This window comes from Dendrobates tinctorius, unplaced genomic scaffold (assembly GCF_039654945.1).
Source record: "Dendrobates tinctorius isolate UK_male_01 unplaced genomic scaffold, ASM3965494v1 ptg000086l, whole genome shotgun sequence".
Taxonomy (NCBI): domain Eukaryota; kingdom Metazoa; phylum Chordata; class Amphibia; order Anura; family Dendrobatidae; genus Dendrobates; species Dendrobates tinctorius.
Window position 1 is genome coordinate 1,420,710 of NW_027361754.1, and position 15,532 is coordinate 1,436,241.

A 15,532-nucleotide genomic window follows, 5' to 3' on the forward strand; every position below is an offset into this window, starting at 1 on the left:
AGGGCAGTATGGTGGACAGTGTAAGGCCACAGTATAGAGTGGGCAGTATGGTGAACACTGAGGGCAGTGTGAAGAGGGCAGTATGGTGGAAAGCATGAGGGCAGGGCACAGTGTGAAGAGGGCAGTGAGCTGAAGGGGAAAAGTGAATGGGGATGGAGTGGAGGCCATAGTTTATCAGTGTGTCAGTTGAGGTTCATAAGAGAGGTTAGTATGGCGGCTATAGTTCATATGGGGGACAGTGTGGAGATCATATTTTGTATAAGAATCACAGTGTAGGACATTTATTTATTGAGGGGCACAAGATGGGTGGATATTTTAATTCAAGGGGGATCATAATAACACTATTTTATGCCTAAGGGCACAACGGCGGGATGTGCTGCAGAAGACTGGAGAAAAGAGTAGTCTGCAGAGGCAACCAGTGGCATCAAAAATTCATAATGGCGTCTGGACCAGACAAGAGTTGAAAGGAATCAGTGAAGACATCAGCGATGATACTTGGATGTGAGTGGGATACTGACTGCATCTACTCCATACTGTAGCTCATGAATAGTCCACAGGTTAATGATGACTGGTAACAACTCCCATTATCTCCTTATCAGTGATAAAGATATACTAGGAGATGTATGTCCATGTGATACAAATGGATATGATGGGGGGCTGACTTGACACTGCAATTGATCGCTGTACAAAGCTTGGTTTCGTATTCATATTCTAGTGCTGTGTTCATGTACCGACAGTGGTTCTGGTGCTGTATTGGTGTACTGATGGTGTTTTCGGTGCTGTATTTGTCTACCAACGGTGGCAGTGTTCTGATGATAGCAGAAAAACAGTTGAAATCCATCCAGCTCACCACTTGAAATACAGTACATAGACATTGTCCTAGAGCAGTGTAGAGATGGAAGCTGTGTCAGCAGCAGGCAAAGATGCAAATACTGACTGTATCCAGCATCACACCAACAGTTGTTCTGGTGCTGTATTTCTGCATATGTATATTATGTATATGTAGAAGTTTGCACAGTCCCTGTGTGATCTCATGTGACGTCTCCTCCAGGAAATAATCACTGCCCCCTACAGGACACCAGAAGGACTGCAGCCCAGAGACACATTGTGACATTTATTTTAGGAGACCAAAGCATGAAAGACACAATACAGAACCGGCACATGGACTGAAAGAGGGAAGGTTTTAATGTCTTTTCCTTTCAGTGGTTGCAAATCGGTCACATCCCATATTAATGCTACAATGATCCTCCAAGCAGATTAGCAGCCGGCAAAGCAAAGTGCAACATTTAGAAGGCGCTCTCCGGTCACAGGGATGGTGAGTGGATCCACAAGGCCGTCCCCGGATCAGCTGAGATATCAATCACTACTTTTCTTAGAGGAATCTTCCAATCAGGTACAAAGCAAATGTCCATATTCAGTGCAGAACTCCCAGAGGCGGCCGGGCAGCCATAATGTGTCATAGCATTTGTCACCTCATTGGGTACAACACAGACATAATAAGACAGAACATAAACCTCGTGCGCCCAAGATGAAGCAATGTGATCGGGAAGCTTCACCCTCTGACAACTTTAGCACACGGGACCTTTATGCAAATTTTACTAAAAAATAAATAATTAAGAATTCTATTTATTCTTTTAAGTTTAAACCTGAGTTCACGACACTTTGCTTTACCCTGACGTGACATCTGGCCACAGCTGCAGTCCCTCCCCAGAGCTGCGCTCCACATTTTCTCCTTTCACCTTGCTCATATACTTGCAAATACTTAACGTCAATGCAAAAAAAAAAAAAAGTTACGTTCAATGTAATTACCTAATGGTGAAAGAGATCAAGTCACAAAAATTCCATAAATAATTCACCTTCTATGTGACCGAAAATTCTGGACTTTTCTATAAATCTCCCACCATGCAGAGCGGCGTACTGCAGGCAGACCCTAAACCAACCGGAAGCTGCTGCACAAAGATGAGACCCCCCAAGCAACAGTAGGTGACTGGGGTGTAAGACCAGATGTACGGCAGGTGCAGAGTGCCCCATCCTGCTGCGTCCTTCACACAGCTGACAGGTTGTTGCACTGTGTCAGCGTAGGTATAACTGCGGTTCTGAGACCAGGACCAGGACTGATGGTCAATAATGTCCCCCTCCATATGGCAAACTGTGGAAAGTCGGATCTCCCCCCAATCACATCGCCCCATTACTGCAGCCATTTCCTCTGTGCAATAATCCAAGAAACATCAAACATTTCACAAAGTCAAAATTTTTGGTTTTTGATTGTCGTCCTTTAAATAAAAATATGCAATATACTCTGTAATACAGTGCAATAGTGCCCAGCTTCCCGCTGCGCCACCAGCAGGACATGCCGGAAGTTATGGTTCTTCCACTGGTGGCCAACCACTGTATTCTTATGGCCTGGGTTACATGGCTGCTTCATAGGCGTCACCTGAGGCGCAGGGCTCCGGCATGGCCCCGAGGATGCACAGGCTGGGCTTGAAGTGAGAAATACAATATGTACAAAGTCAACTCGCTCACAGAACATGGTGCATTCTCCTGAGCCCTCTCTGTTGAGACCCCTGAATATTTCCACCCACAGAGTCCCATTCATATATACCAAATCTACTGTGCCAGAGGTTACACCAACCGGCCTGCGGTTCTGGCAGAAACGGGGTTATATTAAAATACCCTAAGTTACCAAGAATGTGGATGACTTTATGAAGCCCCTTTTGCATCCCTTGTAGCCCCCCTACAATAGTCCACCCAAAGCCCGAGGCAGTACATGAGTGGGTGAAGGCCTGGAGTCGCACCCAAGCTCTAGCACCTACAGTGCCCCAAAAGGTCCATACCACCAATATTATTCTAGTCCTGCCATACGGGGGGCCCGATTGGAGATTCCGAACCCCCGACATTATTATTCTGCTGCTCATTATGAAAATTCCAGTTCTAATTAAGGACATAACAGAAAAAATGTCCGGAGTAAATAATCCCTCCAAAGATGAAGAAATCCGCAGCCGCCCTATTCTGCCAGGTGAGAGACCACCAGTCCAATAGCGGCCACGAGGGTCGTCACCCAACTCTCCCAGGAGCAGAGTTCACGGACAGGTTATTGGAGACGACGGCTCTGGGAAACAGTCAGTAAGCAGAAGAGCCTCACTGGGTGCAACAAATGGTTTGTGCTGCCGTTAGTCTGGCTCTGTATAAGGGGGTATTAACATTTACTGGCTCTGTATAAGGGGGTATCCACAGGTGCCAGCTCTGTATAACGGGGTATTCATAGGAGCAGTTTTTGGTTTTCAGACCCTGGAAGTCGTTGGATCTCAGAAACTTTAAGTAACAAAAAAAAACAAAAACAAGTGGGGTCATTAAGTAACCTTTAGCTGCCAAAAACAAATGACGCACCCCCTGCCCGTACCGTCCCATCAGCCTGTCACATTGTATCGCTAACTGCAGATACTTTGTTACATTTGGGAATTGCATTACGAGCAGTTGTCCAGGACAATGTTATTCCTGAGGTTGTGAGGAGAGAACCATGCAGACCCAAGTGATGGGGCTCAGCGCGGTGTTCTGTGGGGGCAGCGGTGCGATTTCCCCCCCCCACAGACCTCCAGGATTATCTTCAGACTCGTCCCATAACGGCATTAACACAATATTAGACAACTCCTTATAGAGCAACTCCCTAATAAACACTTTGTAGCTGCACATTGGAGCTTCGCTCGGAACCCCTCTCCCTTGGGGGATCTGCAGCACTTAGTTGCCCCCTCTTCTCCTTTCATTGGTATAAGTTGTACCCCCCAGGACTTGTGCCTTACAACATACTGATGTGGGCATGGTTTTGCAGCACCTCACACTTTACTGTAGCCCTCCTCCTGCATAGCTTATATGAAGACGTCATTGGAAATGGAGCATATGAAGCGGCTTGTTCTGATGGCAAAGGGGTCCGGGCGCGCAATGGAAGAAACAGAAGATTATATCTAGTGTCACCTCAGATGCCTGTAGACATCTAGCTCGGCTTTGGAACTCATGTCTGAGGCTATTTGCAGTGTTACAATGTGTGCGGCAGAACGGAGACTGGCGAGAGTGAGAGGAGCCTACAGTACCACAGAGTACGTCAGGAGAAACTGAGGAAGGAAACATACAGTGGAAAGGGCAGCACAGAGTATTTCAGGAGACGAGACGGGCATTGGAGACAGAGACAGTATTATGAGCTAAGGGAATGAAGAATGAGTGTAGGAAAAGCAGCACAGAGTAGACGAATTTTGTGAAGGAAGACAGTGTAGGGGAAGGAAATGGAGACTTACGGCTTAAGGAGCCGTGTCGGCAGCAGCATAGAGTATTTCAGAAGAGATGATGGTAAGGTGGAGAGACATGATCATGATGGATGATAGGGGAAAGAAAAGAAGTTACATAGCATGCGGAACAACAGCATTATTAGCAGTACAGAGTATTTCAGGAGAGGACTGGGATGACTGAAAGGTGGAGACAAACTAATAAAGTTGCCCTCTGTGGTGCTAAATCTGCAACTATATAATATATGAAATATGACAAGATTACGGCACTAGATAGTAAGGAAAGACGGAGATAACTTGGCCCAGAGGCCAACGACAAGGCGACCTCTGATCTGCTGGGAACCTACGTGTCTACACAGCGGCTCCTATTTTGCACCTGTACACACCACTTTTCTGATTTGGAAGTGACTGTCTCCACTTTACAAAAAAACTGTCAGTATGGCGATGTTAGTGTCAGGGAGGAATGGAAGAGGACAGTCACATAGGGGGCTTCCACAGCAGCACAGAGAATGGTGAGCGGAGTCTGAGCAGTCGTCAACCCATCATTCAGAGCGATGGACCAGTGATAAACTTCTCTCACTGCCATACAAGTGCCGGACTGCCGCACACATCAGTGCTATCGGGGGCTCCACCGGTCTCAACCCACCAGTGAGAACAGGACCCATCATATGATATGAAGACTCGGAAGACACTACAAGTGTCCGCTCAATGCCAGGAGGCCGCGAACGGGGCAGAGGCTGAGCATGGACTCGCTGACAGCGGACCTGAGGTCACACTGGTATAAAGTGGCTGCAGATTCCTACCCCCCCAGGACAATATACAACAAAAATATCTATTAGAAACCTGACATAGATTCATATATATATATATATATATATATATATATATATATATTAGGCAAATCCTGGAATACATTGGTACAGTAGGCGCTCTGCCAGGAGGCGCCGGCTCATTCCTGCAGTAAAGTCTCTCTCCAGTTAAATCCACCTGTAGGTCCGTGAGTTAAAGGAAGAATTGGAGGGTCCGTCAGCTGCCAGAGGCCAGCGTCCCCCAGCTCCTCGCAGCAGCAGAAGCCCAGGTATGGGATCTGTAATGAGAAGCGAACATGTGTCAGAACCGCGGGTGCAGAGCACAAGGGAGCGATAGGTATGACCGATATCAATGACTCCAGCGTCACTGCACTGTATATAGGGGTCTGAGGTGCTCAGAAATCTACTGCCGATAAGGGGTTTAGATCTGCCCCTACATGGTGCTTTACACTGCAGCTCTGTTTGCTCAGATCTGCAGTTTTTAAAAATCCTCTAAACTTTTTCGGCTGGCAATCAAATGTCGACATCCAGGGCAAAGTTACATTACTGAGGCCTGGTAAAAGCGAGAGGCGGCCAAGACCTAAAAATCTTTCTGTTCTTTTCTATGGCTCTCCTCTAAACACAGCGGCACCTCTGTCTACAGGTTGTGTGTGGTACTGCAGCAAGATGGCAACACCTAGCGATGGGGACGGCCCTAGTGGTGGAAGGTGACAGCCATGGTTTTCCGGGGGTGGACCACCGTTTTACTTTTATCATAAGTTTAACTAATGCAGAACAGAAGAGCTGATGACAAACTCTAGCGTCTGTGGAACCACAACTCTCAGCAGGCATTAACACCATGTACAGGGTCCCCCCCTGCATGCAGCATGGCTGATATGACTAATCTGTTATGTCCTCCTGCAGTGTAACAACACTCCAGCTCTGATAGTGACACCGCTACTCCTGACGTCTCTAACTTTCTCGCCATTCCTGGTGACTGGGCGAGAAGAGGTCGGGCCTGTCAGAATCTTTAGGACTAGACAATCCCTCCCGGCCCAGAGTACGTGCAGTAATTCTTACTATGGCCAAGAGCCTTAATGTCCCAGACCGACGAAGCGGACAGTGAGTGTAATCTCTCACTTCATTACCTTTCTGACAACCTGCACAAAATCCTTGGAGTTCTGCTGCGTGAGCCCCTGTAGTTGTCGCGTGCAGGCTTCCAGGGACGAGGCGTGGGCCACGATGAGGATGTTATTACCTGTGAGACAGGGAACGTCTGAAAAAGGATTAATGTCTGCACCATAAAAATAGTCAGTAGCGTGTGGTGTGTAAGCAGAGTGCGTGTGCAGAATACAGTGCGCCTGGAGTGTAAGCAGTGTGCATGCGCCTGAGTAGCAGTGAGTACGTGCGTAGCAGTGCGTGTAGCAGTGAGTGCGTGTGTAGCAGTGAGTGCGTGCGTAGCAGTGAGTGCGTGCGTAGCAGTGAGTGCGTGCGTAGCAGCACGTGCAGCAGTGAGTGCGTGCGTAGCAGTGAGTGCGTGCGTAGCAGCATGTGTAGCTGTGAGTGCGTGCGTAGCAGTGAGTGCGTGCGTAGCAGTGAGTGCGTGCGTAGCAGTGAGTGCGTGCGTAGCAGTGAGTGCGTGCGTAGCAGTGAGTGCGTGCGTAGCAGCGTGTGTAGCTGTGAGTGCGTGCGTAGCAGCGCGTGTAGATAAAAGCAGATAAAAGGCCTGGAGTTGATTTGAGGTGTGGTGCTTGCATTTGGAAGGTTTTCCTGTGAAGGAAACGTGGTCAAAGGAGCTCTCCATGCAGGTTAAACAAGCCATCCTTAAGCTGCAAAAACAGAAAAAACCCATCCGAGAAATTGCTACAACATTAGGAGTGGCAAAATCTACAGTTTGGTACATCCTGAGAGAGAAAGAAAGCACTGGTGAACTCATCAATGCAAAAAGACCTGGGCGCCCACGGAAGACAACAGTGGTGGATGATCGCAGAATAGTCTCCATGGTGAAGAGAAACCCCTTCACAACAGCCAACCAAGTGAACAACACTCTCCAGGAGGTAGGCGTATCAATATCCAAATCTACCATAAAGAGAAGACTGCATGAAAGTAAATACAGAGGGTTCACTGCACGGTGCAAGCCACTCATAAGCATCAAGAATCAAAAGGCTAGACTGGACTTTGCTAAAAAACATCTAAAAAAGCCAGCACAGTTCTGGAAGAACATTCTTTGGACAGATGAAACCAAGATCAACCTCTACCAGAATGATGGAAAGAGAAAAGTATGGCGAAGGCGTGGTACAGCTCATGATCCAAAGCATACAACATCATCTGTAACACACGGCGGAGGCAGTGTGATGGCTTGGGCATGCATGGCTGCCAGTGGCACTGGGTCACTAGTGTTTATTGATGATGTGACACAGGACAGAAGCAGCCGAATGAATTCTGAGGTATTCAGAGCCATACTGTGTGCTCAGATCCAGCCAAACTGATTGGTCGTCGTTTCATACTACAGATGGACAATGACCCAAAAAATAAAGCCAAAGCAACCCAGGAGCTTATTAAAGCAAGAAGTGGAATATTCTTGAATGGCCAAGTCAGTCACCTGATCTCAACCCAATTGAGCATGCATTTCACTTGTTAAAGACTAAAGGGGGTTTTACACATAGCGATATCGCTAACAATATCGCTAAAGCATCACCGATATGGTGATGCAGCAACGATATCGCTATGTGTGATACTTACCTCCGACCGGCTCCCCCGCTGTCCATCGCTGATCGCGCGAAATTGCGCAGCTCCATTTCTCGTCGGGCGCTTCCTGCTGGCGCCGACGAGTGACGCGTGGACGCGGACGGAGGACGTCAGCATCGCCGCGTCTGAAAGGTAAGTATCGACCGCTGTATCGCTGCTGCATCGCTGTGAGATCTTCCTGTGTGGAAGCTCAATAGCGACCATTTAGCGATGCACCAGCGATCCTGACCGGGTCATATCGCTGGTGCATCGCTAAATGTAAAGGGGCCTTAAGCTTCAGACAGAAAGGCCCACAAACAAACAGCAACTGAAAACCACCGCAGTGAAGGCCTGGCAGAGCATCAAAAAGGAGGAAACACAGCGTCTGGTGATGTCCATGAGTTCAAGACTTCAGGCAGTCATTGCCAACAAAGGGTTTTCAACCAAGTACTAGAAATGAACATTTTATTTACAATTATTTAATCTGTCCAATTACTTTTGGTCCCTTTAAAAACAAGGTGGCACATGTTAAGGAGCTGAAACTACCAAACCCTTCATCCAATTTTAATGTGGATACCCTCAAATGAAAGCTGAAAGTCTGAACTTCAACTGCATCTGAATTGTTTTGTTTAAAATTCATTGTGGTAATGTCTAGAACCAAAATTAGAAAAATGTTGCCTTTGTCCAAATATATATGGACCTAACTGTACATCATCCACATTACTCATGCCAGCACTGCAGACAATCACTAAACAAATGTGCTAAACGCTCTTTTATCAGGTGATGAATAGTTTATGCCGGGACGTAAAAATCATCGTTTTCAGCAGCACGTTTCCCGCTGTACACAGGACATGTGCTGCTGATCACATCAATATGGGGACAGAGTGACGCTGGTGTTTGTGAAGTCTCCATCATTGCTCACCAGTCAGTGTAAAGAGGCCGATAAACATGCAGAGAACGGCTTGATGTCGGCACTCATTGCTCCTTGTCCGGCCTGTGCAATGTGTTGGCAGTTGGGGCCCCACTGTTCAAGGGCCACACTTCGGAGGCAGGGCCAGCGTCACACAGACCTCCCTGCGACGGGATCTCACCTTTACTTCTGCATTCTCCCAGAATGTCCTTGGTGACCTGGAAGCTGCGGCTCATGTACGTCTCGTAGGTCTCGGACACGACGAGCTTACTGCTCGGTATGTGAGGTCTGCGGGAGAGTGGCAGCGGTCAGAGCACAATCACACACACAACACTAACAGGCGACGTCCGTTCCCCCGAGATAGCGAGGTCTGCTACACACCAACACTGCCAATGGCCACGGTACTCGTCACCCAGCTTTCCAAAGACCCTGAATAATGTACATGAATCTCCCCCCTATAGTACCAATCGCTCCAAGAGTCAGTCATCACTGCAGATCTTGGATTCTGTACTGTGGAGCTGAGCAGCTAAACGGGATTTGGTTAATTAAACGAGTCATTTCCATGATTTCATCTGGGACACTTTTTTTTTTTAAAGGGATGTCACATCGGTAAAAGATTTACAGAACACTTAAAAAATTTCTCCCCCCTGTCGGTGGGCCGCACCAAGACCTCCCCACCACATCCGCAGTCTGCACCATCGCATCCCAACACGTCCGCACTAACGCATCCCCCCCCATGTCCGCGGTCTGCACCAACGCATCCCCCCCCCCCCGACCGAAGTAACAATCTGGGTGGTGTCCCGGATCACCAGTCTGTACACCGCCCTTCATTAGCACTTACGACCTTTCGCCATTATACCTGTACGTTGAATCAACACTGAGGTTTGCAGATGCCAGCTCGGCTGGGGTTAGCCAGGCGGGCAGGGTCGTGCCCGACACCCACTTGGTCCATTCAAATAACCCAGGCTCTATCCGGATTTTGCACTTATTTTCTTGATTGAGTCCTGGACAACAAGAGATGAGATCAGATCAACCAAAGATGGAACATAATCACTCTTCCTCTATTCACAGGCAGAGCTGCATGAAATGTCTGCTGCTTCCTTGTATACGGAGTGCTGCTGCATGAGGGTGAAGCTTTTACAGCCGCCATCGTCTGCACAGCTCCATCCCAGACAGGACGCCGGAGTGACGCGTGCATTACAGGAACTATTAGACTTGTCAGAGGCCAGCAGAAGTTTGCTTGCAGCTCTGGATGTGAGCATAATATAAGACATGATGAAACACAGAGGGGTCACCCTATAATGAGCTGGAAAGGATAGTTGGTTTCCGAATTCTATAAATGGGAGTCGATGATTCTAGATTTCATCTGTAGGCACGGGGGGACTAAGATCTGGGACGGGTGGGCGCTGGGAGCCTCTTTCTGGGATCAGTTATTGGTGCTCAACCGCCATCTGTACGTTGTGAACGCAACCCGAGAGGCAGCCCCCAATGTACGGACAGTTACACATGGTGCCGGGGGTCTCACCTCTCAGTATGTTGTGTGCCGTCTGGACACAGCGCAGCGATGGGGAGCAATATACGAAGTCTACAGTCGTGTTACTCTCCAGCAAAGCTTCTCCTGGAATTAGAAAATCACCAATTACCCGTGGAAGAAGTGTCAGCGAGTGGACGAGGTCCCACTGTGGGCTTAGTCGTCCGCACCATCCCTGCAGGGCGACACACTGATGATGGCAGCACATAATGCAGCGCCGAATCTATGGTGCTGGGAAACAAATCCCTAAAACTCACCAACAAGTTTTGCTTGCGTGCATCCGAAGACGGTTATGGGAGCGTCCTTCTCATAGTCCCGGCACCCGCCGCTCCTCTGTGGTAAGCTGGGAGGCATATTCAGGTTTGTCCGAATGTAGCGGCCTGAACCAAACCAGGATCAGAGAAGAAAAGAATTCTTGTAGCAAAATGTATCAATGTTCTCCAACCCGGAAACATCAGTCCTGAATCGTCCTCATGTGTGAAGTCTCAACAGTCTACTGAGCCCGGCCTCCTACATGGTCACAGACGCTGCAGGGTCCCAGCTACAAACAGCAGCTATTACAGACCCCGAAAGGGTTGTTCCTGGCTGCCTACAGTGCCTCCGTGTGGTACAAAGCTGCACTGTTATCTGCAGTCAGAATACGTCACTGATCGCTTGGTGCAGTGTCAGTCCTCACCGTCCATCCGGCATTATATCCATGGCCCATTATCCCAGGTCACTATACAAGTGCATCTCACGAAATTAGAATATCATCAAAAAGTGAGTTTATTTCAGTTCTTCAATACAAAAATTGAAACTCATATTATAGAGAGTCATTACAAACAGAGTGATCTATTTCACGTGTTTATTTCTGTTAATGTTGATGATTATGGTTTACAGCCAATGAAAACCCAAAAGTCATTATCTCAGTAAATTAGAACACTTTATAACAGCAGCTTGAAAAATGATTTTTAAATCCACAATGTTATCCTACTGAAATGTATGTTCAATAAACGCACTCAATACTTGGTTGGGGCTCCTTTTGAATCAATTACTGCATCAATGCGGTGTGGCATGGAGGCGATCAGCCTGTGGCATTGCTGAGGGGCTATGGAAGCCCAGGTTGCTTTGATAGCAGCCTTCAGCTCACCTTCATTGTTGGATCCGGTGTCTCTCATCTTCCTCTTGACAATACCCCATAGATTCGCTATGGGGTTAAGGTCAGGCGAGTTTGCTGGCCAGTCAAGCCCAGTGATACTGTTTGTAAACCAGGTATTGGTACTTTTTGCAGTGTGGACAGGTGCCAAGGTCTGCTAGAGAAAGACATTTCCAACTCCAAAAAGCTTGTTGGCAGAAGGAAGCATGAAGTGCTCTAAAATGTCCTGGTAGACGGCTGCGCTGTCTTTGGTCTGGATAAAACACAGAGGATCTATACCAGCAGATGACATGGCTCCCGAAACCATCACTGATTGTGGAAACTTCACACTAGACCTTGGAAATCAAGGTTCCAGAGTCTGGAGGAAGAGTAAAGGGACAGATGTTCCAAGCTGCTTGAGGTCTAGTATAAAGCTGGAGGCTGCTATCAAAGCAACCTGGGCTCCCATAACATCTCAGCAGTGCCACAGGCTGATCGCCTCCATGCCACACCGCATTGATGCAGTAATTGATGCAAAAGGAGCCCCGACTGATTATTGAGTGCATTTACTGAATATACATTTCAGTAGGCCAACATTTCGGATTTTAAAATCATTTTTTAAAGCTGCTGCTATAAAGTATTCTTATTTACTGAGATAATGACTTTTGGGTTTTCATTGGCTGTAAGCCATAATCATCCACATTAACAGAAATAAACATGTGAAATAGATCACTCTGTTTGTAATGACTCTATATAATATATGAGTTTCACTTTTTGTATTGAAGAACTGAAAAATTCACTTTTTGATGATATTCTAATTTTGTGAGATGCACCTGTATGTCTGCACCAGATAGGAGCTGTGAGGGGCATTAGACTCTGGAGGACAATGGCTTTGATTTCTACCTGATCATTTGCATATTTACCTTTAGCATCAAAACACTGCGACAGCCAATACTTCCCAAACACCACATCCATCCGTTCCCCGTGCCGGCACACGAACAGGCAGCGCTTCCTGGGGCCTGGGTGGCTGTTAATCCGCAGAGGCTGGAAGAGGAGGTAGAAAGGCGGGTTATAGAAGGATTCCCTCATCCGTGCACCGCACTAATGTCTTCCCCATCCGTATAAAGGTCGGGGGTTATGGAGGGACCCCGCACACACTGACGTCTTACATCTTCCTCCTGGATGTCGGTATCATCCAGCTCTGTGCGGCCGCCAGCAACAATGCAACAAGCAGAGAAACATTGTTTACATTTAGAAAATTTGGTGAAAACAGAAATGAGCAAGGAAAGCCGATTTATACTCTGAGGTTTTCTGGCCAGAAGGTTCTCGCTCAGAGATGAATGTCGGAACATTTCCCTTTTCTGACATGACGGGCCAATGACACCCAGAAACCACGTCTGTCTTATCTCATGTCGCCCACATGTTGGTATTTAGTGACATTTCCCCTCCGCCCCCTCGTGGCTCCAGACCTGCAACGTCTGGGAGGGATCAAAGCGACCTCATTAAGAAGCCAGTGCCTTATAATTTACACCACTAATAACCCCACTTTCCCGCTCCGCGGAACTTCGACCCCTACCGCCCCGCAGAACTCCGCTTTTGGGGGATTACATAATTTCCCCTTTGCAGGGGATATGCTGGACCGTCTCTCATCCCTTTATCTCTCTATAAATGCGCTGATACTGTAAATGCGTGAAAAAATAGCAAAAAAAATCTATTTGTATAGCAGTGACAAATTCCACAGAACTTTACACTTGGGGAAAACAAAAGTCACAAAAGAAAAACAACTATTAATAAAATATAACTTAATAGTAGCTGTGTTGAGAATAATTAGATATATATATATATATTTATTTATTATACTAGCTGAAGACTGTGGTTAGTTATAACAAATAAAGATTATATTGCACATAAAAACATTTCACATCATATATTCAACACTACAGATTTGCAACACAAATTAACTAAAAGGATTACCCAAGTATTGATAGTATTTTATTTTCAACTCATTCAAGATTTTTTGTTTTTCCTTTCGGTGCAAAGATGAACAGATTTTTGGCAGGTCCAACTCTTGAACAGACCACGTAAAGCTTACCATGAGAAAAGCATGGAGATTGCAAATCAATCCCTACTACTTTCAAGGTCTGTCCCTGAGCATTGTTAATGGACATTGCAAATAGCAGTCGAGCTGGAAACTGGAGGCGTTTAAAATCAAAAAACAAATCAGATGGAATGAGTGGAATTTTTGGAATGAAAATGTCCTCTCCTTTGGCACATCCTGTTTCTGAGCTGTATATCTAACCCTATCCTGTGTGATAAAGTCTGCTGAGCCGTGTACCTAAATCCTATCGTGTGTTACTGACTGCTCAGCCGTGTATCTAATCCTACCCTGTATGATACTGATTGCTGATCCGTGTATCTAATCCTACCCTGTGTGATACTGACTGCAGAGCCGTGTATCTAATCCTATCCTATTCTGTGTGATACTGTGTGCTGCGCTGTGTATCTAATCCTATCCTGTGTGATACTGGGCTCCCCTTGCAGTCTGTGTTGGCACGGTAATAAATTGTGTTATTTCCAGCTTTACAGAAGGACGATAACACCATAGAAATAAGAATAATAGGTTTGGTGAATTGGAACGCACGTGGTTAAAGTTTTGCCTCACAACATGGCCCAGTCACTAAGAATCTCACAGTGCATTATATCGTACATTGATGAAGGTCCTAGACCGAAACGTCTGTGTATGTATGTACTGTTATCTATTAAAAATCACCTTTCTGCATCAGAGCTCTTGGTGTGTGCCAAGTTCTTACATATATCACAACATAGCCTATGACGCTCTCGGGGTCCAGACCTGTGACATGGTGTAGCGGTATTTGTTCCTTGTATGTGATATTATTGGTCATTTTAAAAATTGAAAAATATACCTAAATTGTATTGCATATTTTAACAAATATTTAATAGGTTAGAGTAGAGTAGGGCCCGGCCAAAAGTGTCTACCCTTTTATGGTGGCGGCTTCAAAAAAATCTTTTGGCCAAAGCAAAAGCTGCCGGCTATATGTGTGATCTGGTGATGGGAACTGTTAATGTGTGATAGGTGAGAAGTGGAGTTTTTCCAAGAGAGCGCGGTGGGACTGTGGACAGTTCGAGGGGTGGAGCCTGGGTGGAGTCTCAAGGGGGCCCCGAAAATTTTGCCAGTAAGGGGCCCCGAAATTCCTAGTGGCAGCCCTGCTTATGACCATGTGATATTTCAGCTTTTCTTTAATAAAAATTGCAAAAATTTCTAAATTTTTTTTTTTTTTCAGGCAAGATGGGGAGCAGAGTGTACATCAATGAGAAAAAAATAAACCTTTTTGAATTTACCAAATGGCTGCAATGAAACACAGAGTGAAAAATTTAACGGGGTCTGAAAATTTAAAGGGGACTAAAAAATAAAGTAAAAAAAAAAAGTTTAAATATTAAAAAAATAAAAAACCTTTTCTGAGAAAAAAGTAAATGCTGCAAAGTAAGAAAAACACAGAATCAAAATGTCAGAATTGTCAGCTTGTAAATTAATACTCCTCCCAAAAATGTAATAAAACGCAATCAAATTATCGCACATTTCCCACATTGATAGCAATAAAAATTACAGATCAAAATGGAAAATACAATCAATGGAAAAATAAAAAGTCTTGGGTTGCAGAACACGTTTTTTTTCTGCTGTGACAGATGTTACAGAGATGAATTTGGGGCCTTGAATCTTTATACATCAGCAGCCACTAGGGGGCATTAACATCCAGTAGTAGAAAGCGAGGGCCACAATGACCAGGGGCGCCGCCATCTGATGCCGATGCCGTGTGAGCGAGCACAAGCCTGAATCACACAAGTCGCTGAGGACGGACAGAAGGCTGCGGCACAATGCAGACACATGAGAAACAGAAGTGCTTTGGAGAAGTGTGTGGTAATAAAGCCAGTGTGGTGTCATCACTTCCCACTGATCCAGAATCTTCTACTTGTTTCATTTCGGCCTCATTTAAAAAGTCATTTGCTGGTTGTAATTAATATAGGGGGACGCCCCAAAAAGTCTCACACCAGAAGACGCTCCAAAAAATTCTCACCCCTAAAAATGCCCCAAACTTCCCACCCAGACAACAGAATCTACTGACTGTAAACTAATGAGGACTGATAATGTTGCAGAGGCCGGGGTCATGT

At 46.2% G+C, this 15,532-nt stretch overlaps 1 protein-coding gene across 3 annotated transcripts in view; it reads right to left on the bottom strand.

The window, feature by feature from the left end:
• Positions 1-1,101: 1,101 nt before the first annotated feature.
• The window catches only part of UBASH3B (ubiquitin associated and SH3 domain containing B), a 94,117-nt gene continuing 79,686 nt past the window's right edge, over positions 1,102-15,532 (bottom strand). For 2 of the 3 annotated variants that reach the window (XM_073584862.1, XM_073584860.1), the window contains exons 8-14: positions 12,268-12,388; positions 10,488-10,610; positions 10,225-10,317; positions 9,559-9,703; positions 8,881-8,987; positions 6,211-6,338; positions 1,102-5,361 (exon numbers count right to left, since the gene is read on the bottom strand). In XM_073584862.1, coding sequence (XP_073440963.1) covers positions 5,224-5,361; positions 6,211-6,338; positions 8,881-8,987; positions 9,559-9,703; positions 10,225-10,317; positions 10,488-10,610; positions 12,268-12,388 — 855 coding nt within the window. In that variant the 3' untranslated portion in view covers positions 1,102-5,223. The remainder of the gene's footprint in view (positions 5,362-6,210; positions 6,339-8,880; positions 8,988-9,558; positions 9,704-10,224; positions 10,318-10,487; positions 10,611-12,267; positions 12,389-15,532) is intronic. The other variant, XM_073584861.1, reaches the window with a different exon arrangement.